Genomic DNA, 27,123 nt, shown 5'->3' with positions numbered 1-27,123 from the left:
ATAATATTTATCTTATTAAGGTTAAGAATGTCGATCTTTACAGAGCAGCCCAACAGAACCGCGTTTTGGCTCAGAAAACTGAACAGCAGTTCAATGCATGTTTCTAAACCCAAATAAAGGTTTGTTTTTGTTCCGCTCTATAAGCCTGGAACTCAACGCTATTTCTGAAAAGCTTAAATATTTAACCTCTTTCTGTTTCTGATTTGAATATTTCTCTCCCTGCTGGATAAAAGTTTTATCAAACATGCAGTTTTTTTACATTTTAGTTTTTTTTTATTTTTCCTCGACTTCGTTACAAGAAAAAACACATTTTGTTAATGGTTGGTTCCTCTGGTTCCTCTGGTTCCTTTAGTTCCTTTGGTTCCTTTGGTTCCTCTGGTTCCTTTGGTTCCCTTGGTTCCTCTGGTTCCTTTGGTTCCTCTGGTTCCTTTGGTTCCTTTGGTTCCTCTGGTTCCTTTGGTTCCTTTGGTTCCTCTGGTTCCTTTGGTTCCTCTGGTTCCTTTGGTTCCTTTAGTTCCTCTGGTTCCTTTGGTTCCTCTGGTTCCTCTGGTTACTTTGGTTCCTTTGGTTCCTCTGGTTCCTCTGGTTACTTTGGTTACTCTGGTTCCTCTGGTTCCTTTGGTTCTTCTGGTTCCTTTAGTTCCTCTGGTTCCTTTGGTTCCTCTGGTTCCTTTGGTTCTTCTGGTTCCTTTAGTTCCTCTGGTTCCTCTGGTTCCTTTGGTTCCTCTGGTTCCTTTAGTTCCTCTGGTTCCTTTGGTTCCTCTGGTTCCTTTAGTTCCTCTGGTTCCTTTGGTTCCTCTGGTTCCTTTAGTTCCTCTGGTTCCTTTGGTTCCTCTGGTTCCTCTTGTTGTTCTGGTTTCTCTGGTTCCTTTAGTTCCTCTGGTTCCTTTGGTTCCTCTGGTTCCTTTAGTTCCTCTGGTTCTTTTGGTTCCTCTGGTTCCTCTTGTTGTTCTGGTTTCTCTGGTTCCTTTGGTTCCTCTGGTTCCTTTGGTTCCTTAGGTTCCTCTTGTTCTTCTGGTTCCTTTAGTTCCTCTGGTTCCTTTGTTTCCTTTGGTTCCTTTGGTTCCTCTGGTTCCTTTGGTTCCTCTGGTTCCTTTGGTTCCTCTGGTTCATCTTGTTGTTCTGGTTTCTCTGGTTCCTTTGGTTCCTCTGGTTCCTTTGGTTCCTTTGGTTCCTCTTGTTCTTCTGGTTCCTTTAGTTCCTCTGGTTCCTTTGGTTCCTCTGGTTCCCTTGGTTCCTTTGGTTCCTCTGGTTCCTCTGGTTCCCTTGGTTCCTTTGGTTCCTCTGGTTCCTCTGGTTCCTTTGGTTCCTCTGGTTCCTCTGGCTCCTTTGGTTCCTTTGGTTCCTCTGGTTCCTCTGGTTCCTCTGTTTTCTTTGGTTCCTCTGGTTCCTTTGGTTCCTCTGGATCCTCTGGTTCCTTTGGTTCCTCTGGATCATCTGGTTCCCTTGGTTCCTTTGGTTCCTCTGGTTCCTTTGGTTCCTCTGGTTCCTCTGGTTCCTTTGGTTCCTCTGGTTCCTCTGGTTACTTTGGTTCCTCTGGTTCCTCTGGTTCCTTTGGTTCCTCTGGTTCCTTTGGTTCTTCTGGTTCCTTTAGTTCCTCTGGTTCCTCTGGTTCCTCTGGTACCTTTAGTTCCTCTGGTTCCTTTGGTTCCTCTGGTTCCTTTAGTTCCTCTGGTTCCTTTGGTTCCTCTGGTTCCTTTAGTTCCTTTGGTTCCTCTGGTTCCTTTGGTTCCTCTGGTTCCTTTGGTTCCTCTGGTTCCTTTAGTTCCTCTGGTTCCTTTGGTTCTTCTGGTTCCTTTAGTTCCTCTGGTTCCTTTGGTTCCTCTGGTACCTTTAGTTCCTCTGGTTCCTTTGGTTCCTCTGGTTCCTTTAGTTCCTTTGGTTCCTCTGGTTCCTTTGGTTCCTCTGGTTCCTCTGGTTCCTTTGGTTCCTCTTGTTCTTCTGGTACCTTTAGTTCCTCTGGTTCCTTTGGTTCCTCTGGTTCCTTTAGTTCCTTTGGTTCCTCTGGTTCCTTTGGTTCCTCTGGTTCCTCTTGTTGTTCTGGTTCCTCTGGTTCCTTTGGTTCCTCTTGTTCTTCTGGTTCCTTTAGTTCCTCTGGTTCCTTTGTTTCCTTTGGTTCCTCTGGTTCCTTTAGTTCCTCTGGTTCCTTTGGTTCCTCTGGTTCCTTTGGTTCCTCTGGTTCCTTTAGTTCCTCTGGTTCCTTTGGTTCCTCTGGTTCCTCTTGTTGTTCTGGTTTCTCTGGTTCCTTTGGTTCCTCTGGTTCCTTTGGTTCCTCTGGTTGCTTTGGTTCCTCTGGTTCCTTTAGTTCCTCTGATTCCTTTGGTTCCTCTGGTTCCTCTTGTTCTTCTGGTTCCTTTAGTTCCTCTGGTTCCTTTGTTTCCTTTGGTTCCTCTGGTTCCTTTAGTTCCTCTGGTTCCTTTGGTTCCTCTGGTTCCTTTAGTTCCTCTGGTTCCTTTGGTTCCTCTGGTTCCTCTTGTTGTTCTGGTTTCTCTGGTTCCTTTGGTTCCTCTGGTTCCTTTGGTTCCTCTGGTTGCTTTGGTTCCTCTGGTTCCTTTAGTTCCTCTGGTTCCTTTGGTTCCTCTGGTTCCTCTTGTTCTTCTGGTTCCTTTAGTTCCTCTGGTTCCTTTGTTTCCTTTGGTTCCTCTGGTTCCCTTGGTTCTTTTGGTTCCTCTGGTTCCTCTGGTTCCTCTGGTTCCTTTGGTTCCTCTGGTTCCTCTGGCTCCTTTGGTTCCTCTGGTTCCTCTGGTTCCTCTGGTTTCTTTGGTTCCTCTGGTTCCTTTGGTTCCTCTGGATCCTCTGGTTCCTTTGGTTCCTCTGGATCCTCTGGTTCCCTTGGTTCCTTTGGTTCCTCTGGTTCCTTTGGTTCCTCTGGTTCCTCTGGTTCCTTTGGTTCCTCTGGTTCCTCTGGTTACTTTGGTTCCTCTGGTTCCTCTGGTTCCTTTGGTTCCTCTGGTTCCTTTGGTTCTTCTGGTTCCTTTAGTTCCTCTGGTTCCTCTGGTTCCTTTGGTTCCTCTGGTACCTTTAGTTCCTCTGGTTCCTTTGGTTCCTCTGGTTCCTTTAGTTCCTCTGGTTCCTTTGGTTCCTTTAGTTCCTTTGGTTCCTCTGGTTCCTTTGGTTCCTCTGGTTCCTTTGGTTCCTCTGGTTCCTTTAGTTCCTCTGGTTCCTTTGGTTCTTCTGGTTCCTTTAGTTCCTCTGGTTCCTCTGGTTCCTTTGGTTCCTCTGGTACCTTTAGTTCCTCTGGTTCCTTTGGTTCCTCTGGTTCCTTTAGTTCCTTTGGTTCCTCTGGTTCCTTTGGTTCCTCTGGTTCCTCTTGTTGTTCTGGTTCCTCTGGTTCCTTTGGTTCCTCTTGTTCTTCTGGTACCTTTAGTTCCTCTGGTTCCTTTGGTTCCTCTGGTTCCTTTAGTTCCTTTGGTTCCTCTGGTTCCTTTGGTTCCTCTGGTTCCTCTTGTTGTTCTGGTTCCTCTGGTTCCTTTGGTTCCTCTTGTTCTTCTGGTTCCTTTAGTTCCTCTGGTTCCTTTGTTTCCTTTGGTTCCTCTGGTTCCTTTAGTTCCTCTGGTTCCTTTGGTTCCTCTGGTTCCTTTGGTTCCTCTGGTTCCTTTAGTTCCTCTGGTTCCTTTGTTTCCTTTGGTTCCTCTGGTTCCTTTAGTTCCTCTGGTTCCTTTGGTTCCTCTGGTTCCTTTGGTTCCTCTGGTTCCTTTAGTTCCTCTGGTTCCTTTGGTTCCTCTGGTTCCTCTTGTTGTTCTGGTTTCTCTGGTTCCTTTGGTTCCTCTGGTTCCTTTGGTTCCTCTGGTTGCTTTGGTTCCTCTGGTTCCTTTAGTTCCTCTGGTTCCTTTGGTTCCTCTGGTTCCTCTTGTTCTTCTGGTTCCTTTAGTTCCTCTGGTTCCTTTGTTTCCTTTGGTTCCTCTGGTTCCTTTAGTTCCTCTGGTTCCTCTGGTTCCTTTGGTTCCTCTGGTTCCTTTAGTTCCTCTGGTTCCTTTGGTTCCTCTGGTTCCTTTAGTTCCTCTGGTTCCTTTGGTTCCTCTGGTTCCTTTAGTTCCTCTGGTTCCTTTGGTTCCTCTGGTTCCTTTGGTTCCTCTTGTTCTTCTGGTTCCTTTAGTTCCTCTGGTTCCTTTCTTTCCTTTGGTTCCTCTGGTTCCTTTGGTTCCTTTGTTTCCTCTTGTTCCTCTGGTTCCCTTGGTTCCTCTGGTTCCTCTTGTTCTTCTGGTTCCTTTAGTTCCTCTGGTTCCTCTGGTTCCTTTAGTTCCTCTGGTTCCTTTGGTTCCTCTGGTTCCCTTGGTTCCTCTGGTTCCTCTGGTTCCTTTGGTTCCTCTGGTTCCTCTGGTTCCTTTGGTTCCTCTGGTTCCTCTGGTTACTTTGGTTCCTCTGGTTCCTCTGGTTCCTTTGTTTCCTCTGGTTCCTTTGGTTCTTCTGGTTCCTTTAGTTCCTCTGGTTCCTCTGGTTCCTTTGGTTCCTCTGGTACCTTTAGTTCCTCTGGTTCCTTTGGTTCCTCTGGTTCCTTTAGTTCCTCTGGTTCCTTTGGTTCCTCTGGTTCCTTTAGTTCCTTTGGTTCCTCTGATTCCTTTGGTTCCTCTGGTTCCTTTGGTTCCTCTGGTTCCTTTAGTTCCTCTGGTTCCTTTGGTTCTTCTGGTTCCTTTAGTTCCTCTGGTTCCTCTGGTTCCTTTGGTTCCTCTGGTACCTTTAGTTCCTCTGGTTCCTTTAGTTCCTTTGGTTCCTCTGGTTCCTTTGGTTCCTCTGGTTCCTCTTGTTGTTCTGGTTCCTCTGGTTCCTTTGGTTCCTCTTGTTCTTCTGGTACCTTTAGTTCCTCTGGTTCCTTTGGTTCCTCTGGTTCCTTTAGTTCCTTTGGTTCCTCTGGTTCCTTTGGTTCCTCTGGTTCCTCTTGTTGTTCTGGTTCCTCTGGTTCCTTTGGTTCCTCTTGTTCTTCTGGTTCCTTTAGTTCCTCTGGTTCCTTTGTTTCCTTTGGTTCCTCTGGTTCCTTTAGTTCCTCTGGTTCCTTTGGTTCCTCTGGTTCCTTTGGTTCCTCTGGTTCCTTTAGTTCCTCTGGTTCCTTTGTTTCCTTTGGTTCCTCTGGTTCCTTTGGTTCCTCTGGTTCCTTTAGTTCCTCTGGTTCCTTTGTTCCTCTGGTTCCTCTTGTTCTTCTGGTTCTCTGGTTCCTTTGGTTCCTCTGGTTCCTTTGGTTCCTCTGGTTCCTTTTGGTTCCTCTGGTTCCTTTGGTTCCTCTGGTTCCTTTGGTTCCTCTGGTTCCTTTGGTTCCTCTGGTTCCTTTGGTTCCTCTGGTTCCTCTTGTTCCTTTGGTTCCTCTGGTTCCTTTGGTTCCTCTGGTTCCTCTGGTTCCTCTGGTTCCTTTGGTTCCTCTGGTTCCTCTTGTTCCTCTGGTTCCTTTGGTTCCTCTGGTTCCTTTGTTCCTTTGGTTCCTCTGGTTCCTCTGGTTCCTCTGGTTCCTCTGGTTCCTTCTGGTTCCTCTGGTTCCTTTGGTTCCTCTGGTTCCTCTGGTTCCTTTGGTTCCTCTGGTTCCTTTGGTTCCTCTGGTTCCTTTGGTTCCTTTGGTTCCTCTGGTTCCTCTGGTTCCTCTGGTTCCTCTTGTTCTCTGGTTCCTCTGGTTCCTTTGGTTCCTCTTGGTTCTTCTGGTTCCTTTAGTTCCTCTGGTTCCTTTGTTCCTTTGGTTCCTCTGGTTCCTTTAGTTCCTCTGGTTCCTTTGGTTCCTCTGGTTCCTTTGGTTCCTCTGGTTCCTTTAGTTCCTCTGGTTCCTTTGTTTCCTCTGGTTCCTCTGGTTCCTTTGGTTCCTCTGGTTCCTTTGGTTCCTCTGGTTCCTTTGGTTCCTCTGGTTCCTTTAGTTCCTCTGGTTCCTTTGGTTCCTCTGGTTCCTCTTGTTGTTCTGGTTTCTCTGGTTCCTTTGGTTCCTCTGGTTCCTTTGGTTCCTCTGGTTGCCTTTGGTTCCTCTGGTTCCTTTAGTTCCTCTGGTTCCTTTGGTTTCCTCTGGTTCCTCTTGGTTCTTTGGTTCCTCTGGTTCCTTTGGTTCCTCTGGTTCCTTTGGTTCCTCTGGTTGCCTTTGGTTCCTCTGGTTCCTTTAGGTTCCTCTGGTTCCTTTGGTTCTCTGGTTCCTCTGGTTCCTCTTGTTCTTCTGGTTCCTTTAGTTCCTCTGGTTCCTTTGGTTCCTCTGGTTCCTTTGGTTCCTCTGGTTCCTTGGTTCCTTTGGTTCCTCTGGTTCCTCTGGTTCCTCTGGTTCCTTTGGTTCCTCTGGTTCCTCTGGCTCCTTTGGTTCCTCTGGTTCCTCTGGTTCCTCTGGTTTCTTTGGTTCCTCTGGTTCCTTTGGTTCCTCTGGATCCTCTGGTTCCTTTGGTTCCTCTGGATCCTCTGGTTCCCTTGGTTCCTTTGGTTCCTCTGGTTCCTTTGGTTCCTCTGGTTCCTCTGGTTCCTTTGGTTCCTCTGGTTCCTCTGGTTACTTTGGTTCCTCTGGTTCCTCTGGTTCCTTTGGTTCCTCTGGTTCCTTTGGTTCTTCTGGTTCCTTTAGTTCCTCTGGTTCCTCTGGTTCCTTTGGTTCCTCTGGTACCTTTAGTTCCTCTGGTTCCTTTGGTTCCTCTGGTTCCTTTAGTTCCTCTGGTTCCTTTGGTTCCTCTGGTTCCTTTAGTTCCTCTGGTTCCTCTTGTTTCCTTTGGTTCCTCTGGTTCCTTTGAGTTCCTCTGGTTCCTTTGAGTTCCTCTGTTCCTTTGGTTCCTTCTGGTTCCTTTAGTTCCTCTGGTTCCTTCTGTTTCCTTTGGTTCCTCTGGTACCTTTAGTTCCTCTGGTTCCTTTGGTTCCTCTGGTTCCTTTGGTTCCTTGGTTCCTTTAGTTCCTCTGGTTCCTTGGTTCCTCTGGTTCCTCTTGTTGTTCTGGTTTCTCTGGTTCCTTTGGTTCCTCTGGTTCCCTTTGGTTCCTCTGGTTGCTTGGTTCCTTGGTTCCTTTAGTTCCTCTGGTGTCCTATTGGTTCCTCTGGTTCCTCTTGTTCTCTTCTGGTTCCTTTAGTTCCTCTGGTTCCTTTGTTTCCTTTGGTCCCTCTGGTTCCTTTAGTATCCTCTGGCTTCCTCTGGTTCCTTTGGTTCCTCTGGTTCCCTTTAGTTCCTCTGCGTTCCTTTGGTTCCTATGGTTCCTTTAGTTCCTCTGGTTCCTTTGGTTCCTCTGGTTCCTTTAGTTCCTCTGGTTCCTTTGGTTCCTCTGGTTCCTTTGGTTCCTCTTGTTCTTCTGGTTCCTTTAGTTCCTTTGGTTCCTCTGGTTCCTCTGGTTCCTTTGGTTCCTTTGTTTCCTCTTGTTCCTCTGGTTCCCTTGGTTCCTCTGGTTCCTCTTGTTCTTCTGGTTCCTTTAGTTCCTCTGGTTCCTCTGGTTCCTTTAGTTCCTCTGGTTCCTTTGGTTCCTCTGGTTCCCTTGGTTCCTCTGGTTCCTCTGGTTCCTCTGGTTCCTCTAGTTCCTCTGGTTCCTTTGGTTCCTTTGGTTCCTCTGGTTCCTTTGGTTCCTCTGGTTCCTTTGGTTCCTTTGGTTCCTCTGGTTCCTCTGGTTCCTCTAGTTCCTCTGGTTCCTTTGTGCTGGTGAAGGTTCCCAGTCATCCAGGTCATAGTCATTCCGTAAAAGTTTAAAAACAATCCACCGGACTTGGTTTCAAAGGTTTGAAGACGTTTCGCTTCCCCTCCAGGAAGTTTTCTAAATGCAAATTAATTCTTCAATATCAGTTCTTCTGGTTCTTTAAATTTAACGGCAGCTTTAGGTCCCATAAGGTAGCAGAAATGAAGACCTGCTGTTCTCTGTGTCCTCAGTCTGCAGACACCACCGCTCTGAGCCACACCGTCACCGGACTCAAACCCAACACCATGTATGAGTTTGCCGTCATGGTAACCAAAGGTCGGAGGTCCAGCACCTGGAGTATGACCGCACACGCCACCACATATGAAGCAGGTAGGTCTCAGACCGACCTTCCAGCTGCTTCCAGAAACTGCTGGGAGGGTTTGAGCTCAGATGGTTCTGAACTTCTTCCTCCTTCTGCTGCTGCCATGATTCACTGTCTTCTTCTACTGTCACAACTTACTGCAGCTGAGGAAGCTGACCTGTGACCTTTCTGGGGAACCAGCTCACCCTGACCCTAACCCTGACCCTAACTCTGACCCTGACCCTGCACCTAACTCTGACCCTGACCCTGCACCTAACCCTGACCCTGCACCTAACCCTGACCCTGACCCTAACTCTGACCCTGACCCTGCACCTGACCCTGCACCTAACCCTGACCCTGCACCTGACCCTGCACCTAACCCTAACCCTGACCCTGCACCTAACCCTGACCCTGACCCTAACTCTGACCCTGACCCTAACCCTAACTCTGACCCTGACCCTGCACCTGACCCTGCACCTAACCCTGACCCTGACCCTGCACCTGACCCTGAACCTAACCCTGACCCTGCACCTAACCCTGACCCTGACCCTGCACCTGACCCTGCACCTAACCCTGACCCTGCACCTGACCCTGCACCTAACCCTGACCCTGACCCTGCACCTGACCCTGCACCTAACCCTGACCCTAACTCTGACCCTGACCCTGCACCTAACCCTGACCCTGACCCTAACTCTGACCCTAACCCTAACTCTGACCCTGCACCTGACCCTGCACCTAACCCTGACCCTAACTCTGACCCTGACCCTAACCCTGACCCTACATCTAACCCTACACCTAACCCTGACCCTGACCCTAACTCTGACCCTGACCCTAACCCTGACCCTACATCTAACCCTACACCTAACCCTGACCCTGACCCTAACTCTGACCCTGACCCTAACCCTAACTCTGACCCTGACCCTGCACCTGACCCTGCACCTAACCCTGACCCTGACCCTGCACCTGACCCTGAACCTAACCCTGACCCTGCACCTAACCCTGACCCTGACCCTGCACCTGACCCTGCACCTAACCCTGACCCTGCACCTGACCCTGCACCTAACCCTGACCCTGACCCTGCACCTGACCCTGCACCTAACCCTGACCCTAACTCTGACCCTGACCCTGCACCTAACCCTGACCCTGACCCTAACTCTGACCCTAACCCTAACTCTGACCCTGCACCTGACCCTGCACCTAACCCTGACCCTAACTCTGACCCTGACCCTAACCCTGACCCTACATCTAACCCTACACCTAACCCTGACCCTAACCTTGACCCTGACCCTAAAACTAACCATTTGCAAAATAGCTTGTGAGGACCAGTAAAATGTCCTCACTTTGCAAAAACTGGTCCTCAATGGTCCCCACTCTGATGTCTAGACAGGTACAACCCTGCAGGAATTGTGCAAACAAAAATGGCGGCACCCATAACATTCAGGAGCTCATGTTTGTTTATATTAGTGATATTTCGTTGTTTGTGGAATGTTGGGCGAAGACGACATCTTTCTCGGTCTGTGCTTCATCGCAGGTCGCTCTGATGCCATTTATTGTTAATAAGCAGAAGTTCATGTTGTGAACAGGTGCAGAGATCTGTGTTATAAAGCTGGACTGAGTCAGCTGACTGTAGATCGGCGATGAGGCGCTCTGCTCAGAGAACCGAGTCCGAGTCACAGCTGAACGGCGCTGAGTCCTACTGATGGACTAAAACTAGAAATAAAAAGAGCAGAAGCAGCAAAGTTTCACTAACTGAAGGAGAAACTCTGCTTTTTCTGGTTGAAAGTTGCGACACGCAGCAGCTTTCAGGGAAACAGCTGCAACAACAACTTCAGCAATTATTTTTAACGAGGCTTTAACTCTGGTTTAGTAAAGAGACGTCATAAAAGCGCCTCGCTCTCCGCGGCAACAACACGGCCGCTGGACTCAAAATGTCACACTCCCACCTTTCAGGATGTAAACAATCATGTTTGCCGGATTTGTCACCCAATTAGGCGCGAGCGGCGTTACGGCGGCGGCTCCCCGAGGCCCGCTGGAATACATTGACATTCAGAGCGGGAACGGGCCGAGTTCGCTCGCTGCTGCGCTGATCAACTTAAACACAACAGAACAGCAGCTTCACCGCGGCGTCGTTATCAGGAAACAGGCGGACGACAAAAGACACCTGAGAGGCAGCGTTTGAGATAAGAGGCTGAGGAAATGGCGTCCTCAGGAAGACGCCTCAGATCTTCCGGGCCTCAGAGGACGAGGCTTCACAAAGACTTGATGTCAGCAGAGATGATAAAAAGCAGCTTTTGTTTTCAGATAGAATCAGATCCAGATTAAACTCGCCGATGGGAGGAGTCATCCACCTGAACCGTCTGACGGACAAACAGAACCTCTAATGCTCGCTGGGTCCAAACGGACCCACAGCTGCGTCACTGTGGAAAACATCTCTGACTTTTACGGTTTGATTCTGAGGAGAACATTTTATATAAACATTTCCATCAAGAGTTTTTCACTTACTTCACCAAAATGCCCAGTTTTTAGTTGATCTATTCAGCTGATCTAGATCTAGTGTGGTTCTGTTTGTTCCAGCTCTAACTGCTGAGATGACCTCAGATGAAGGCTGAAATAAAGCGGCGCTGCAGATGTAGGTGCAGTACCCACAAAAACCACAGAGGGGCAGTAATGAACATAAGAGGCAGAAAGGCAGAAAAAAGAGAAGAATCAGCAGATGTCCAATGATTGTCACTACTTGATCCGTTCCGGAAGCACGATCCGTCCCGGAGGCATGATCCGTCCCGGAAGCACGATCCATCCTGGAAGCTCGATCCGTCCCGGAAGCACGATCCATCCTGGAAGCACGATCCGTCCCGGAAGCATGATCCATCCTGGAAGCTCGATCCGTCCCGGAAGCACGATCCATCCTGGAAGCACGATCCGTCCCGGAAGCATGATCCATCCTGGAAGCTCGATCCGTCCCGGAAGCACGATCCATCCTGGAAGCACGATCCATTCCGGAAGCACGATCCGTCCCGGAAGCACGATCCGTCCTGGAAGCACGATCCATCCTGGAAGCACGATCCATCCTGGAAGCACGATCCATCCTGGAAGCACGATCCGTCCTGGAAGCACGATCCGTCCCTGTAGCACGATCCGTCCTGGAAGCACGATCCATCCTGGAAGCACGATCCGTCCTGGAAGCACGAACCCTCCCGGAAGCACGATCCGTTCCGGAAGCACGAACCCTCCCGGAAGCACGATCCGTCCTGGAAGCACGATCCGTCCCTGTAGCACGATCCGTCCTGGAAGCACGATCCATCCTGGAAGCACGATCCGTCCTGGAAGCACGAACCCTCCCGGAAGCACGATCCGTCCTGGAAGCACGATCCGTCCCTGTAGCACGATCCGTCCTGGAAGCACGATCCATCCTGGAAGCACGAACCCTCCCGGAAGCACGATCCGTCCTGGAAGCACGATCCGTCCCTGTAGCACGATCCATCCTGGAAGCACGATCCGTCCTGGAAGCACGAACCCTCCCGGAAGCACGATCCATCCTGGAAGCACGATCCGTCCTGGAAGCACGAACCCTCCCGGAAGCACGATCCGTCCCGGAAGCACGATCCGTCCCTGTGGCACGATCCGTCCTGCGCCATCAGATATACATCCGCAATTCCATAAATAATGTTATTATTGTTCTTAAATGACTTATTTCTATCCTTAAGTCACTAAATAATGCTAATACACATCTTTATAAAAATATTATGACTTTTTCTGAGACAATTTTGATGTTTTTTCCATTTTCTCCGTTAAACAGCTTCTCTGATGTCATCATGGGACACGATCAGAGCAGTAAATCTGATTAAACCATGTTTATCTGCATTCTAGTTGTTTCTTTATTTAGATTATGCGCTATATAGCATAATGTTAACATGAAAGGAAAACATAAAACTCAGAAAGACGAGATTTATGTTTAAATCTACAGCGTAGCGTAGCATCCCATTTCCTGTGCAGATCAGGAGCAGAAAACTGATAAAACTGATTTAAATGTATTTATTTTCTCAGGAAATACATTTTTAACATTTGACACATTATAATTTAGTACGTTTACTGTTTTTGGAGAGGAAAAAACGTCATTTAGGTCTTTTTAACAAAAGCTGATGGCGTATGAGCAGGACGGATCTCTATTCAATGAAATGCTGATAGGCTGTTGGTAGTACAGGGCGGAGTAAAGAAACCAGTCGCCAATATATCTATATGTTTACATATCTATATATATATCTATATATATCTATATATATATATCTATATATATATATATATATATAGATATATATATATATATATATATCTATATATATATATATATATATCTATATATATATAGATATATAGATATATATATATCTATATATATATATATATATATATATATATATATAGATATATATATATATATATATATATATATATATATATATATATATATATATATATATATATAGATATATATATATATCTATATATATATCTATATATATATATAGATATATATATATAGATATATATATATCTATATATATATATCTATATATATATCTATATATATATATATATATATATATATATATATATATATATATATATATAGCCTGTAAAACGTTTTCCAACAGCAGAAAACTGCTTGTTGTTACAGCCACATGCTGCTCATGTCGGCATGTTTATGGAGCGACTCAGTGAGTTTAGGGAGTACCAAGATGGCAGCAAGTGACTTCAGGTTTTCTGCCAGTCGGATATCCAGTGAATAAATAAATATCAGCGTTAATGTCCCACTTCCTAAATGGCAGAGAGCAGTATTGATTATTAGAAACTGAGGATTATTGGAGAATAATTGGTGTTTTATAACGGCTGGTTTACCTGCTGCACACAGAGACGATGGGGAGACCAGGTCCCAGGCTGTCGCCACTAATCCCAAAATGCTTTAACTTCCTCATCTTCATCAGCAGCTTAAAGATGAAGCCAAACCATCGGAGCCTCTGAGTTCCTGGAAAGCCAGGAAGCTTTCGGTGCGGTGGTCGTGTCATCGAGGCCGATCTGCGGCTGGTAAAGCGTTACGAGCCGACTGCTGATGCGTGATCAGCCTCTTTATTATCACTTCCTGCTTTAGGAGGATCTGTCAGCTCAGCTCTCATTACTCCCCGTCTTAATTGATTCTGATCCGAGTCCTCTTCATGTCTGGATATCAGGTTCCCGCTGTATTTAGGACTCTACGGCTGTCAGCATCAATCATGTACGCAGCTGGAACCTGTAATTTCCTGCAGCACGCCGTGTCAGATGTAACAAGCGGTTTCATTAGACATGGCTGCTCCAGGTTAGTCCTGCTGGGAAACTACAAATAGCACCAAGCTTTTTGTCACTGAAGCAAATTCACAGGGAAGGCAGTTAGAAGAGCTCCCATAGACGGTGGTCTGGTTGCCATGGTGGCGAGGAGGTCAGGAGGAGGTGGAGGGGGGGTGCTTGACATTTTCACTGCAGGAGCAGCGCGACTGAAAGCTTCACAATCATTAAAACGCTGCAGATTATTGGGATAAAGAAGTGGCTGAAGGACACCGCCCGCCTAAAATGGACCTCCCAGCAGGACCTGCTTCAGAACCGCTCCAATTAAAGTTCTGCTCTTTGCTGCTTTTACATCAGCGGCGCTTCACATTGACCCAAACAGCTGCCTGGTTAGGATTTAATGTTTGCATCAGAGTGGCTTTATAAAGAGACTCTTCACTGCATTTCAGTCTGATCCCAGTTATACTGGTGGTGGACCAGTTCTCTGGGCCAGACTGGGTCATGTGATCTTTCCATTAACGAAGAGGCCATTGTGATGTGTTTCCATCTGCTTTAGCATTTAGTCTGTAAAACAGACTTCATCCTTTCCTGCCCTGCAGCAAAACTTCCACACTTAACAAGATGAACAGATGCTGGAAATCTGCTGAAAAGCTGCTTAAAATCTGCTGGAAAAGTGCTGGAAAACTGCTGGAAAGCTGCTGAAAAGCAGCTGGAAAGCAGCTGGAAAGCTGCTGAAAAGCTGCTTAAAATCTGCTGGAAAAGTGCTGGAAAACTGCTGGAAAGCTGCTGGAAAAGTGCTGGAAAGCTGCTGAAAAGCTGCTGGAAAGCTGCTGGAAAACTGCTGGAAAGCTGCTGGAAAGCTGCTGGAAAACTGCTGGAAAAGTGCTAGAAAGCAGGTGAAAAGCTGCTGGAAAGCTTCTGGAAAACTGCTGGAAAGCTGCTGGAAAGCTGCTGGAAAGCAGCTAGAAAGCAGCTGGAAAGCTGCTGAAAAGCTGCTTAAAATCTGCTGGAAAAGTGCTGGAAAACTGCTGGAAAGCTGCTGAAAAGCAACTAGAAAGCAGCTGGAAAGCTGCTGAAAAGCTGCTTAAAATCTGCTGGAAAAGTGCTGGAAAGCTGCTGGAAAGCTGCTGAAAAGCAGCTAGAAAGCTGCTGGAAAGCAGCTGGAAAGCTTCTGGAAAGCAGCTGGAAAGCTGCTGGAAAGCTGCTGAAAAGCAGCTAGAAAGCAGCTGGAAAGCTGCTGGAAAGCTGCTGAAAAGCAGCTAGAAAGCAGCTGGAAAGCTTCTGGAAAGCTGCTGAAAAGCAGCTAGAAAGCAGCTGGAAAGCTGCTGGAAAGCTGCTGAAAAGCAGCTAGAAAGCAGCTGGAAAGCTGCTGGAAAGCTGATGACTCTGAGTAACAGACTGTTTTGCTGTACCAGCTATAATTCGATCATCTGCAGCGTTTTAATTCCTCCTTGTTTGGTCAGAAATGTTGAAGGTTTGCTGCACTTTCCTGGAAGTTTTTTCCGTGTAATTCCTTCGCTTTCAGAGGCTCCTGACTCCAAACCTGAGCGCCGTTATTTACTTTGCTGATTGACAGGATGTTTGTTTGGGTGAAAAGCTGAGCTGTATCTAGAATGAACCGTCTACCTGCAGACGTGCAGAGTTCCTCCATCAACACCTCTGCTTCTTCCACAGATCATTGATGGATTCACAGGGTTTTGGGAATCAATATTAAATTATTAACAACCTTTATTGTATTTGATGGATTGATGTTTTTACCCGACCTAAAAACAACCCAGACTGAACCAATAAAGTAAAAAATAAAGTTTAATGACCAAAGTCATTAGTCGGGTGACTTCCAGGTTTTTTTTCTGTGTTGTTTTGTTACCAAATAGATAAACACAAAATAGATCAAATCAAAAGCAAATTAAATATTATAAATATTTCCAAAAGTGACTCTGATATTAATAATATTAACTAAAACTCTTCATATATTTAATATCAGCTTCCTTCTGTTAGCTAGCTTAGCTTAATACCATGTGACTCCCAGACACTGGTTGCTATGGTGATTCCCTCCTTTCCTGTCAAAGGAGGGAATCCTCTGGGGCGTTGAAATGAAGGCACAGCCAGTGGTTGCTATGGCGACTCCTTCCTTCACCATGCAGAAGGAGTTCCTCCCGGAGTCGACCTGTAGGAACCATCAAACTGGAACAAAAAAATTCCTGAGATTCTGTTCTACTATCAGTAATTATATGACAGAAAAAAAATATAAACGTATAAAAGAAAAACCGTGGCGTAGCATGTGGGCCACCATGATGCGGCACGGTGACATCACAGGGTTGGATGGTTCTGTAGCTTCCAGGTGAACAACCCGCCATGCAGAGCGTGGTGCAGATCAGCCTCCATCACTGTGGCCAACCTGTCCGCCATGAGCGGACAGGTTGGCCACAGCAGCCTAGAACCATCCAACCCTGTGATGTCACCGCTTAGAGTACGCCATCATGGTGGCGCCCTGCCAAAATATGATACCCCGCCTGGGTCAGCAAACGGCATTCTTAGAAACCTTAATCTTTAACTCGGGTTTAAAGATCTCAGACACTCGGGATTAACTTCTCCTTCCTTTAGCTTCCTGCTGTTTCCAGCTGGTTGCAGCCAGGTTTCTGTTAGCCAGCAGTCTTTGCACGCCAGGGTCAAAGTTCAGCTGTGATGACAGTGAACAGCTGCTGTTACACACATGGCCCTGCGTGATTCACATTAGAAAGAAATGATGCAGGTCTTCCTCTGCCCTGTTTTACTGACCTTTCTTCATGTCTGATTGGCAGCTCCAGGCTCCGCCCCCAAAGACCTGACCGTCATCAGTCGGGAAGGACGTCCCCGTGCTGTTCTCATCAGCTGGCAGCCGCCGCTGGAAGCTAACGGACGGATCACAGGTGCGCAGCCTCCTCTTCCTGGAAGCACAGCTGATGATCACATCCTCCATCTTTTTCCTCTCATTGTTGCTAAATAAGGAGGAAAACAACCAGCCTGGTTTCTGGCTCTCCAAACACGCATAAAGGAGTTTCCTCCATTGTTCCTGTTCTCTTCCTGAGGGAGAAGAAAGTGTTTGTTTTTTTGTTGCTGATCGCCCACTTTTAATTAAAGCTGCTAATGCGAAGGCCTGTTTGTCTCCCAGGATACATCCTGTTCTACACGCTGGACAAGAACTCGCTGATAGACGACTGGGTGATGGAGGCCATCAGCGGCGACCGGCTCACCCACCAGGTGGCGGATCTGAACCTGGACACCGTTTATTACTTCAGGATTCAGGCCAAAAACGCCAAAGGGGTGGGGCCTCTGTCTGAGCCGGTGCAGTTCAGGACGGCTAAAGGTAGATGAGGCTACGGCTGCAGCGCCGCCTGCGCAGATCTTATTCTGGTTCTCATTTCCTGTCCTTCTGCTGCCTTTTCAGTGGAGCTTCCAGACAAGATGGCCAACGATCAAGGTGAGGTTCCTTCCTCCCTCAGACGCTTCGTTAACATAATGATGAATTTAAATCAGATTCTGAGACCTTCATGTTTAATGGAAGACAGAGTTTCTAATCATCCTCAATCAGTTCCTCCGTTTCCTTTATCGTTTTTATTCATTAGATGGAAACAGAGCAATTCAAACTTTAATAAATTTACACAAAAGTTTTTCTGTTTGGCCTTTTTTTAAAGAGAGCAAATGTTTCACATCACTAATCAGCTGAATACTAGCGTTAGCATCTTACCTCTGGCTCTATGGCCGATTCTCTGTCTGTGTACTTGTGTGTCCTCGTGAAACATCATCCTCCTCAGCCCTAGCACTGTTCCAGTTCACTAGAACAGCAGACTGAGAACGGACAAAGTCCCCGGGTGTTGTTCTGGCCCCTCCCTCTTTACCCAGCATGCACTGTGGCAGCAGCAGCTTCCAGGAGTATTAAGTTAAAAGTTCTCTTTTCCGTTACTGTTGTTCATTAAAAATACGTTTTAAGATAATTTGAGTCGAGAATATACTTCTGAATTCATCCGTTAACATCTGGATGTTTGGCTCTAAATTACCCGTTAAATTGGATGTTTAGCTCTTTTTTTCCCCTTTAACATCTGGATGTTTAGTTTCTGAATTCCCTTTAACATCTGGATGTTTGGCTTGAATTCCCCCCCCCCCCCGGTTAAAAATTGGAGTTTAGCTCCCGGGGGGGGGGGGGGGGGGCCCCCCCCCCCCCCCCCCCCCCCCCCCCCCCAACCCCCCCGTTAATTTGGAAAGGTTTAGCTCTAAATTCCCCCCGTTAAAAATCTGGATGTTTGGTCGGGAATTCACCCGGTTTAAACATCTGGATGTTTGGCCCCTGAATTAATTTCCGTTAACATCTGGATTTTTTGGGCTTCTAAAATTCATCCGTTTTTCATCGGGAATTTTTGTCTGAATTCCCCCTTTTTTAAACATCTGGGATTTTTGGGCTCTGAATTCATCCCTTTTTATCTTTCGGGAAATGTTTAGCTCTAAATTTTCACCCGTTTAACATCTGGATGTTTGGCCCCGAATTAAATCCTTTAAAACATCTGGATTTTTGGGGCCTCTGAATTCCTTTCCGTTATTTTGGGGTTTGTTTAGCTCTAAAATTCCCCCCCTTTAAACTTCTGGATGTTTTGGCCCTCCGAATTCACCCGTTAAACATCTGGATGTTTAGCTTAAATTTTCACCCGTTAACTTCTGGATGTTTGGCTCGAATTCATCGTTAACATCGGATGTTTGGTCTAAAATTCACCGTTAACTTTTGGGTTTTTTGGCTCTGATGGAGAGGGGGATAAAGGGGGAATGATAGAAAGCACAGGTGGGGGTGGGAAGAAAAAAGGCCAAGAACGGTTTTGGTTGGGGGGGGGAAAAATCATTAATATTTACAGCAGTTGTTGATCCTGGCCCCCATCAGGTTTCTTTGAAGGATTTAAGATTAAAATTTTGATTTTTGATTTTTTCCTTCTCTAACATTCCAACCTCATCAATTCCGGGCCTTGATTTTTTTCCCCTTGGGGTTTTTCCCTGCTCCTTTCATTTTTGGGGGCTCAGCTTAAAGTCAGCAGATCCTCCATCAAAATAAAGATTAAAATTTTTTCCTTCTTCCTTTTTTAAAAAAAAAAGTCATTTCATGAAGGGACCCCTTTGTGGCGCAGGAAGGGGTTACCCTTTCCCATTGGCATCATTATTATGCAGGTTTAATTTCTCAGGAAGGCGCCTCAGTGACGCACAGGTGGACTGCAGTAGGTTGACCGCCATCGTTCCCTGAAGCTAAGAACGATTGGTGAATCTGATGTGGAGCCGATGGTTGGAGGAAAAGACGGATTTAGAAAAACAATCAATGTTGCATCATGAGGCCCAAAAATTTAACCCACGCTTTATAACTTTTTAAATTTCAACATTATTTTTTTATTTTTGTATTTTTTTTTTTCTTGTGTTTAAAAGTCATGTTGAGTTTTTTGGCCCCAAACCGGGTTGCGGGAAAAACTAACCAGCAGCGAGGCGGTCCTGTTCCCATCAGAACCAGAATCATCTGGGTCTTAATCAGAGCCAAAGTTTTTTTTTAAAACAAAGGGCTCCTTCCTGATCTACATCAGAGTTGGTAAACGCATCATTGGGGCATCAGAGAGCTTAAACTCCAGCTGTGTGTGTGGGGGTGGGGGGGTAATTAGCGAGTGATTAATATGTGATTAAATTCAGTTTTGTTGGTAAAAACACTTCATTTAATGTGTTTTCATTGCATTTTAAACCCGTTTTTTTCCCCAGAAAAGAAAAAAACTCCAGTAAAGGGGACCTTTGGGGTCAGAAAGAAGCAGCGTTTAAGGCGGGGACCCATTTTTTCCTTTTTTTATACGGTTCCCCATTTTTGGGTTGGGGAAAAGCGTGGACTGAAGGAGGCTCTTTGGTGTCCTCCAACCTGATTAAACTCCATCCGTCCAAACAGCCGTGTTTCTGGGAGATGAAGCGAAAAACTGCGTCTAATTAAGCTGCACAATCATTAGTGATTTTAGAGAAACAAACGGAGAGCAGAGAAGAAGCGCTGATGGCAGCGAGCTTTATTCTGGAGCATATTGAACTTTATCTGCTGCAGTCAGATGCAATTAAGTTTCTCTTCGCTGGTTGATTCATCGGCAGACAGCCTGGTGGTGATGATGATGATGATGATGCAGCTCAGACATCAGCTGGACTGTAATGGGAGCCTGCTCTGGACCAGAACCAGAGGCAGCGTCTGTCGCTTTGATCAGATCAGCTCCTCCATCACTCAGTTTGGGGGCTTTTCCATGGGGGGCCGTGATCCAGGCTCCCCCCCTGAGGCCTTAGAGGGTTTGGATGGGTTTCCCCCCCATTCAGCTCAGGGGCCCCGAGTCTTTTGCCTTGTTTCCACCCTAAAAAAAAAAGGGGGTTTCTGAGCAGAAGAGGAGCAAAGCTCGGATGAGACCTTAGAAGATAAACGTTTGAAATGAGCAAAATGGCCGATTAAAAAACAGCAGATAAGAGCTCTGAGTTCTGAATGTCGGGAGGAGAAAGAAAAAACCTTAAAAAAACCCCAAAAAACGCCCCCCCCCCTTCCAAGGTTTGTTCTTCTCCTTTTGTTCAGAAGGGTTCGGGATTCCGGGAAAATTTTTCCCTGGGGCCCGTGAGTTAAAAAAAGAAAAATGAACTTTTGCATAAATTCTAAGGCTGGTCGTTTTGAAAAATTTAAAAATTTTAAAAATTTCAACCCTCGGGGGACTTTTTTTCCCAAATTTTGGGAAGCCCGTTTCTTTTCCCCACCCGGGAAAGGTTTTTTCTATTCCAAATGTCAGAAATAGCGTTTATTTCCCAAAGGTTTTATCCCCCCAGCCCAAAAAAAAGCCTGGTTTTAGTTTAAAAACATGCAGTTAGAAAGGGGGAATTGGGGAATAAACGGGTCCCCCCCTTGGGGGAAAAGGGGGGTTCTTTTGGGCTTCTTTGTTGGCCTGAAATGCCTGATACTGGTCTATGGCTCTGAAAGGGGGGTTATTAAGGTCATTGTTGGTCTGTCTGACCAGGTGAGATGTTTTGGTCCCCCAGCATGGCGATGAGGATTATGATAGCGGGAAGGAATCAACTCTATCCTGAGTTGTAGGTTTTTGACTCCACACCCCCCCCCTTTTTTAAAAGGGTTTGGGCAGCCAAAAAAAACTACAACAAAGGGCCCCAACTACTCCCCTTTCAGAGGCTTTGGCCCGTTTTAAGGGGATTGCAGGGCAACAAAGACCTCAACGACTTGCTGTTTTTCTAAAAAAATAAACCCGGCTTTGTTGGGGGTGCGGGGTAAAACCCGGGGAACTAAAGTATTTCTGACATTTGGATTGGGAAAAAACTTCCTGGGTGGGAAAAAGAAACCCTCTTCCCAAAATCCGGGGGTGGAGGTTCTATAGGCTGGTGGAGGTTCTATAGGATGGTGGAGGGGTTTACGGGGTGGTGGTTTGGGTTTTACAGGCTGGTGGAGGGGTTTTAAAGGCTGGTGGGGTTTCGGGATGGTGGTGGTTTATAGGAAAGGGGAGGTTCTATAGGGGTTTGGGGGAGGTTCTGTAGGTGGTTTGGGGGTTTACAGGCGGGGGGAGGTTTTTAAGGGATGGTGGTGGTTCTATAGGATGGTGGAGGTTCTATAGGCTGGTGGAGGTTCTGTAGGCTGGTGGAGGTTCTACAGGCTGGTGGAGGTTCTACGGGATGGTGGTGGTTCTATAGGATGGTGGAGGTTCTATAGGCTGGTGGAGGTTCTGTAGGCTGGTGGAGGTTCTACAGGCTGGTGGAGGTTTAGGGTGGTGGGGTTCTACAGGTGGTGGAGGTTTTTATAGGCTGGGGGAGGTTCTACCGGATGGTGGAGGGTTTTCAGGCTGGGGGGGAGGGTTTTGTAGGTGGTGGAGGTTTTTACAGGCTGGTGGAGGGGTTTTATAGGCTGGGTGGGGTTCTTTCAGGATGGGGGGGTTCTAAGGTGGTGGAGGTTCTGTAGGCTGGTTGGGGGTTTTTTTTTTAAAACCCCCGGCTGGTGGAGGTTCTATAAGATGGTGGAGGTTAAGTAGGCTGGTGGAGGTTAAGTAGGCTGGTGGAGGTTTTTAAGGTGGGGGGGGTTTTGTAGGCTGGTGGAGGGTTTTTAAGGGGTGGGGGGTTCTATAAGATGGGGGGGAGGTTTTAAATAGGCTGGTGGAGGTTTACAGGGGTGGGGGAGGTTTTACAGGCTGGGGAGGGTTCTACGGGTGGTGGGGGTTTTTTCAGGCTGGTGGGGTTCTATAGGGGTGGGGGGGATTTTAAAAAGGGGGGGGGGGGGCCCACAGGTTTGGGGGGAGGTTCTGTAGGGGGTGGAGGTTTTAAAGGGTGGTGGAGGTTCTTTAAAGGGTGGTGGAGGGTTTACAGGATGGTGGAGGTTCCCAAAAGGTGGGGAGGTTTTTTGGGGGTGGTGGGGGTTTTTTGGTGGTGGGGGGTTTATAAGATTTGGGGGAAAGGGTTAAAATAGGCTGGTGGGGTTAAAATAAAGGGTGGTGGAGGTTCTTCAGGCTGGGGGAGGTTCTGTTTGGGTGGGGGAGGTTTTTCAGGTGGTGGAGGTTCTTAAGATGGTGGGGTTAAGTTGGTTTGGGGGAGGTTTAAGGTTGGGGGGGTTTTTACAGGCTAGGGGAGGGTTTTACGGGCTGGGGGAGGTTTTACAGGCTGGGGGGAGGTTCCCCGGTGGGGGAGGGGGCTATGGGCTGGTGGAGGTTCTACAGGATGGTGGAGGTTCTATAGGCTGGTGGAGGTTCTACGGCTGGGGGGGGGGTTCTGTAGGGTGGTTGGGGGGGTTTGGGAGGCTGGTGGAAAGGGTTTTACGGTGGTGGAGGTTCTATAGGCTGGTGGAGGTTCTATAGGCTGGTGGAGGTTCTACGGGCTGGTGGAGGTTCTATAGGATGGTGGAGGTTCTACAGGCTGGTGGAGGTTCTATAGGAGTGTGGAGGTTCTGTAGGCTGGTGGAGGTTCTACAGGCTGGTGGAGGTTCTGTAGGCTGGTGGAGGTTCTACAGGCTGGTGGAGGTTCTACAGGCTGGTGGAGGTTCTAAAAGGCTGGTGGGAGGTTTTAAGGGGTGGTGGGGTTCTAGGGCTGGTGGAGGTTTAAAAGGATGGTGGGGGTTCTAAAGGCTGGGTGGAGGTTCTTTAGGAGTGTGGGGTTCTGTGGCTGGTGGGGGGGTTTTTGGTTTTTGGAGGGGTTTTATAGGTGGTGGGGTTCTGTAGGCTGGTGGGAGGTTTAGGGCTGGTGGGGGTTTTATAGGTGGCGGGGGTTCTACAGGCTGGTGGAGGTTTAACGGCTGGGGGGAGGTTCATAGGCGGGGGGGGTTCTACAGGATGGTGGAGGGGTTTATAGGGGTGGTGGGGTTTTTGTAGGCTGGTTTGGGGGTTCTAGGGCTGGTGGGGGTTTTTCAGGTGGTGGAGGTTTTTACAGGTGGTGGGGGTTTTTAGGGTGGTGGTGGTTCTATAGGGTGGTGGAGGTTCTATGGCTTTGGGGGAGGTTCTGTGGTTTTGGTTTGGGGGTTTATGGAGGTGGAGGGGTTTTACAGGGGTGGTGGGGTTCTATGGATGGTGGAGGTTCTATAGGCTGGTGGAGGTTCTTTAGGCTGGTGGAGGTTCTATAGGCTGGTGGAGGTTTATAGGGCTGGTGGAGGGGTTTTATTTGGCTTTGGGGGAGGGGTTTTGTTAGGTGGTGGGGGGTTTGTAGGCTTTGGGGGAGGTTTATAGGCTGGTGGAGGTTCTGTAGGGGTGGTGGAAAGGTTTTTTTAGGGGTTTGGGGGAAAGGTTTATGGATGGTGGAGGTTCTTTTGGCTGGTGGGGGGTTTTTTGGTGGTTTGGGGGTTCTTAGTCTTTGGGGGAGGTTCTATAGTTTTTGGGGGAGGTTTGTAGGTGGTGGAGGTTTTTTTTAGTCTGGGGGAGGTTTTTACCGGCTTGGGGAGGTTTTTATAGGATTTGGGGAGGGGTTTACAGGCTTGGGGGGGTTCTATAGGATGGGGAGGTTCTACCGGATGGTGGAGGGTTTTACAGGCTGGTGGAGGTTTTATAGGTGGGGGAGGGGTTTTAGGGGGTGGAGGTTTTTATAGGCTGGGTTTGGGGGTTTTAGGGTGGTGGAGGTTCTATGGTGGTGGAGGTTCTATAGGCTGGTGGAGGTTTTACAGGCTGGTGGAGGTTTATAGGGTTTTGGAGGTTTTTAGGCTGGTGGGGTTTTATTGGCTGGTGGAGGTTCTGTAGGCTGGTGGAGGTTCTATTTGGAAAGGGGGGGGTTTTGTAGGAAAGGTGGAGGGGTTTTATAGGGTGGTGGAGGGTTTTGTTTGGCTTGGGGGGGTTCTATGGGATGGTGGAGGTTCTGTGGATGGTGGAGGTTTTTATAGGTGGTGGAGGGTTTTTACAGGGTTGTAGAGGTTTTTTAAAAGGAAATTTTTGGAGGGTTCAACAGGATTTTTTTTTTTGGAGGGGTTTTTAAGGATTGTGGAGGGTTTACCGGTGGGGGGAGGTTTCCGGATTTGGGGAGAGGTTCTTAGGTGGTTTGGGGGTTCTAAAGGATTTGGGGGAGGTTTTACAGGATGGTGGAGGTTCTAAAAGGATTGTGGGGTTCTACAGGGGTGGGGGAGGTTTTTTAGGCTGGTGGAGGTTCTTAGGGTTGTGGAGGTTCAAAAGGGGTTTTGGAGGGGTTTTACAGGTGGTGGAGGTTTACGGATGGGGGAGGTTCTACAGGATTGTGGGGGGTTTTAAAAAAATGGGGAGGGTTTACGGGTTGTGAGGTTTACAGGATGGTGGAGGTTCTACGGATGGTGGAAGGGTTTTTACAGGATTGTGGAGGTTCCCACAGGATTGTGGAAGGGGTTTTATGGATGGTGGGGTTTTTACTGGGGGTGGTGGAGGTTTTTACGGGTGGGGGGGTTTACAGGTTTGGGGGTGGTTTTTAAAAGGTGGTGGAGGGTTTTACAGGCTGGTGGAGGGTTTACCGGATTTGGGGGGAGGTTCACGGATGGTGGGGGTTCTAAGGTGGTGGAGGTTTACGGATTGTGAGGTTCTTAGGGGTGGTGGAGGTTCTACAGGATGGTGGAGGTTCTACAGGATGGTGGAGGTTCTACAGGATTGTGGAGGTTCTACAGGATGGTGGAGGTTCTACAGGATTGTAGAGGTTCTATAGGATTGTGGAGGTTCTACAGGATTGTGGAGGTTCTACAGGCTGGTGGAGGTTCTACAGGATGGTGGAGGTTCTACAGGATTGTGGAGGTTCTACAGGATGGTGGGGGGGTTTTTACAGGTTTTTAGAGGTTTTTCCGGTGGGGGGAGGGGTTTACAGGATGGTGGGGGTTTACAGGATTGTGGAGGTTCTAAGGATTTGTGGAGGGTTTTATAGGATGGTGGAAAGGGTTTTTCTGGGGTGGGGGGAGGTTTAAAAGGCTGGTGGAGGTTCTAAACAGGCTGGTGGAGGTTCTACAGGCTGGTGGAGGTTCTACAGGCTGGTGGAGGTTCTACAGGATTGTGGAGGTTCTATAGGATGGTGGAGGTTCTACAGGCTGGTGGAGGTTCTACAGGATGGTGGAGGTTCTACAGGATGGTGGAGGTTCTACAGGCTGGTGGAGGTTCTACAGGTGGTTTGGGGGTTCTAAAAGGTGGTGGTGGTTTTTCCCGGTGGTGGAGGTTCTACAGGTGGTGGAGGGTTTACAGGATTGTGGAGGGGTTTTATGGATGGTGGGGTTCTACGGATTGTGGTGTTTTACCCGGATGGTGGAGGTTTTTACAGGTTTGGGGGAGGTTCCCACAGGATGGTGGGGGTTTACAGGGGTGGGGGAGGTTCTACAGGATTGTAGAGGTTTTTTTGGTGGTGGAGGTTTTCAGGATGGTGGGGTTTTACAGGAAAGGGGGAGGGTTTTACAGGATTGTGGAGGTTTTAAAAGGGAGGCGGAGGTTAAAAGGATTGTAGAGGTTCTATAGGATTGTGGAGGTTTAAAAAGGGTTGTGGAGGTTTCCGGGTGGTGGAAAGGGGTTTTACAGGATGGTGGAGGTTTTACAGGATTGTGGGGGGGTTTTATGGATGGTGGAGGTTTCCCGTTGTGGGGTTCTACCGGAAATTTTGGAGGTTCTAAAGGGTTGTGGAGGTTCTATAGGATGGTGGGAGGTTTTACGGTGGTGGAGGTTTTACAGGCTGGTGGAAGGGTTTTAAGGGGTGGGGGAGGTTCCAGGTGGGGAGGGTTTACAGGATTGTGGGGGTTTCCCGGATTTTTGGATGTTCCAAAAGGAAATTATTCTAAACCTGGGGGGGGGTTTACCCCCCTTTTTGGGGGTTTACCCAAGGGAAAATTTTTTTCTTTTCCCGGGTGGAAAAATTCTAAGGGTGGTATTAATCAATTTATTCTTTTTAATTTTAGGGTTTAACACTGGTGGGATTTTACAGAATTGGTGGGGTTCCCCCTTTTGGGGGATCCCCCTTGGGGACTTTGGTTTGGGGGAAGGTTCTATAGGTTCCCAAAGGTTTGTTGTGTTTTCTCTAATTCCCCCCTCCCCCCCCCTTCCCAAACCGGTTCTGACCTTCATGGCTTTTTTGTGAAAAAGCTTCAGATGTTCTCTTTATTCTAAGGGTTCTGATACCTGCAGATGTTCTGATGTGTTCCTGCTGCTCTAGATCTAGCTCAGACTCTCTCTGACTGATTCTAAGCCCCCCCCGGGGTTTTTTTCCTTTTTAATTCCCTTTCTTCCCCTTTACCTTCCAGGGCGAGGGGAGAACACGTTCTGGGCCTCCTGGGAAAAAAACCCGGTGGACCGGAGCAGCATCAACGGTAACAGAACCTCTTTCTTCCTGTTTGCTGCTTTATTCCCTCCAGAACCTCTCAGGTGGTTCTGTTTGGTTTAGCTCTATGTTCTGATTGGACCTTTAATCAGGCTCCTCAGTCACGTCTGAACCTCCTTTAATGAGTCTCCTTGTTCTCTGATCTTCTCCCTGTTTGCCGTCGCTTCGCTTCCAGCTGAAAATGAAATTAGATCCACGATGGCGGCATCAATCAGCGCGTCTATCAGCTCGCCTTTATGGATGAAAACAGATTCAGTGTTTATAGAAAGCTCCATCTTTTATTCTAATGAAAACAACCGATGATCATTGGAGGGAGGCGACGCGCCGCTGATGGAAACTCATCATTATTGTTTGTTTTTCATCACATTAAACCGTTTTAGTTTCGCTTTAAAACGTCTCAGTCAATCTGCTTCACCTAAACAATCTCTTCTTCTCCTCCGTGGTCGTTTCTCTGCCGGCGGTCGTCATGGTGAGTCGTCCGTCTCCCTCTAACTCCATCTTCTGCTCTCAGACCGAGCAGCTCCATCTCCTCCTTGGCCTCCTGCCTGCTGGTTTCAGCCTCATCATCTTTCTTATCTCTATTCTTCCTCTCCTGACGTCTCTGATCTCCTCTGTCGCTGATTTCACCACTGAGCGTCTTTTTCTGTCGTCTTTGCCACCAGTTTATTTAATAGCTTTGAATAAATTACACATTTTTCTGATGTTTTCCACGTAACAAATATTGAGGAATCAGTTTTAAACGGCTGCTCAGACCAACCTGCAGCCTTTCCCCGTCGATCGCCCTGCTTTGATGCTCTCTCTCCATCCTCACACCTGAACATGTGACCTTCGTTCACGTCAGGCTGAATCCATTCTGGTCAGAATGACGACATCAAGCCGCCTAAAAGCATCTGTTAGGAAGTCATTCACACATTTCAGACACATTTCTAGGCCCATCAGAATCACTGCAATATAATCCTGTATTATAAAAGTTATACTATTTATATATTTAACAAACCAGAACCTGCAGTCCAAAAAGTTCAAATCAATCCTCTGGACTTTGTTTCCAAGTTTGAAGACGTTTCTCTTCCATCCAGGAAGCTTTATAATTCCAAATGTCAGAAATATCTCTGAGTTCCAGGTTTTATAGA

The 27,123-nt window shown here is 47.5% G+C and overlaps 1 protein-coding gene across 1 annotated transcript in view; it reads left to right on the top strand.

Annotated features, from left to right (window-relative positions):
- The window catches only part of LOC119776881 (netrin receptor DCC-like), a gene marked incomplete at its 5' end in the record, with an annotated part of 120,146 nt that overhangs the window by 41,926 nt on the left and 51,097 nt on the right, over positions 1 to 27,123 (top strand). Inside the window, 5 exons of the mRNA XM_038275510.1 lie at positions 7,782 to 7,920; positions 16,009 to 16,116; positions 16,359 to 16,553; positions 16,635 to 16,667; positions 25,917 to 25,982. Of these exons, the coding sequence (XP_038131438.1) occupies positions 7,782 to 7,920; positions 16,009 to 16,116; positions 16,359 to 16,553; positions 16,635 to 16,667; positions 25,917 to 25,982 (541 nt within the window). The remainder of the gene's footprint in view (positions 1 to 7,781; positions 7,921 to 16,008; positions 16,117 to 16,358; positions 16,554 to 16,634; positions 16,668 to 25,916; positions 25,983 to 27,123) is intronic.

Source organism: Cyprinodon tularosa, unplaced genomic scaffold, assembly GCF_016077235.1.
Source record: "Cyprinodon tularosa strain WSP-4 unplaced genomic scaffold, ASM1607723v1 ctg963, whole genome shotgun sequence".
Classification (NCBI taxonomy): Eukaryota; Metazoa; Chordata; class Actinopteri; order Cyprinodontiformes; family Cyprinodontidae; genus Cyprinodon; species Cyprinodon tularosa.
The sequence above is the reverse complement of the archived record's forward strand: the minus strand, read 5'-3'. Positions and strand labels throughout refer to the sequence as shown.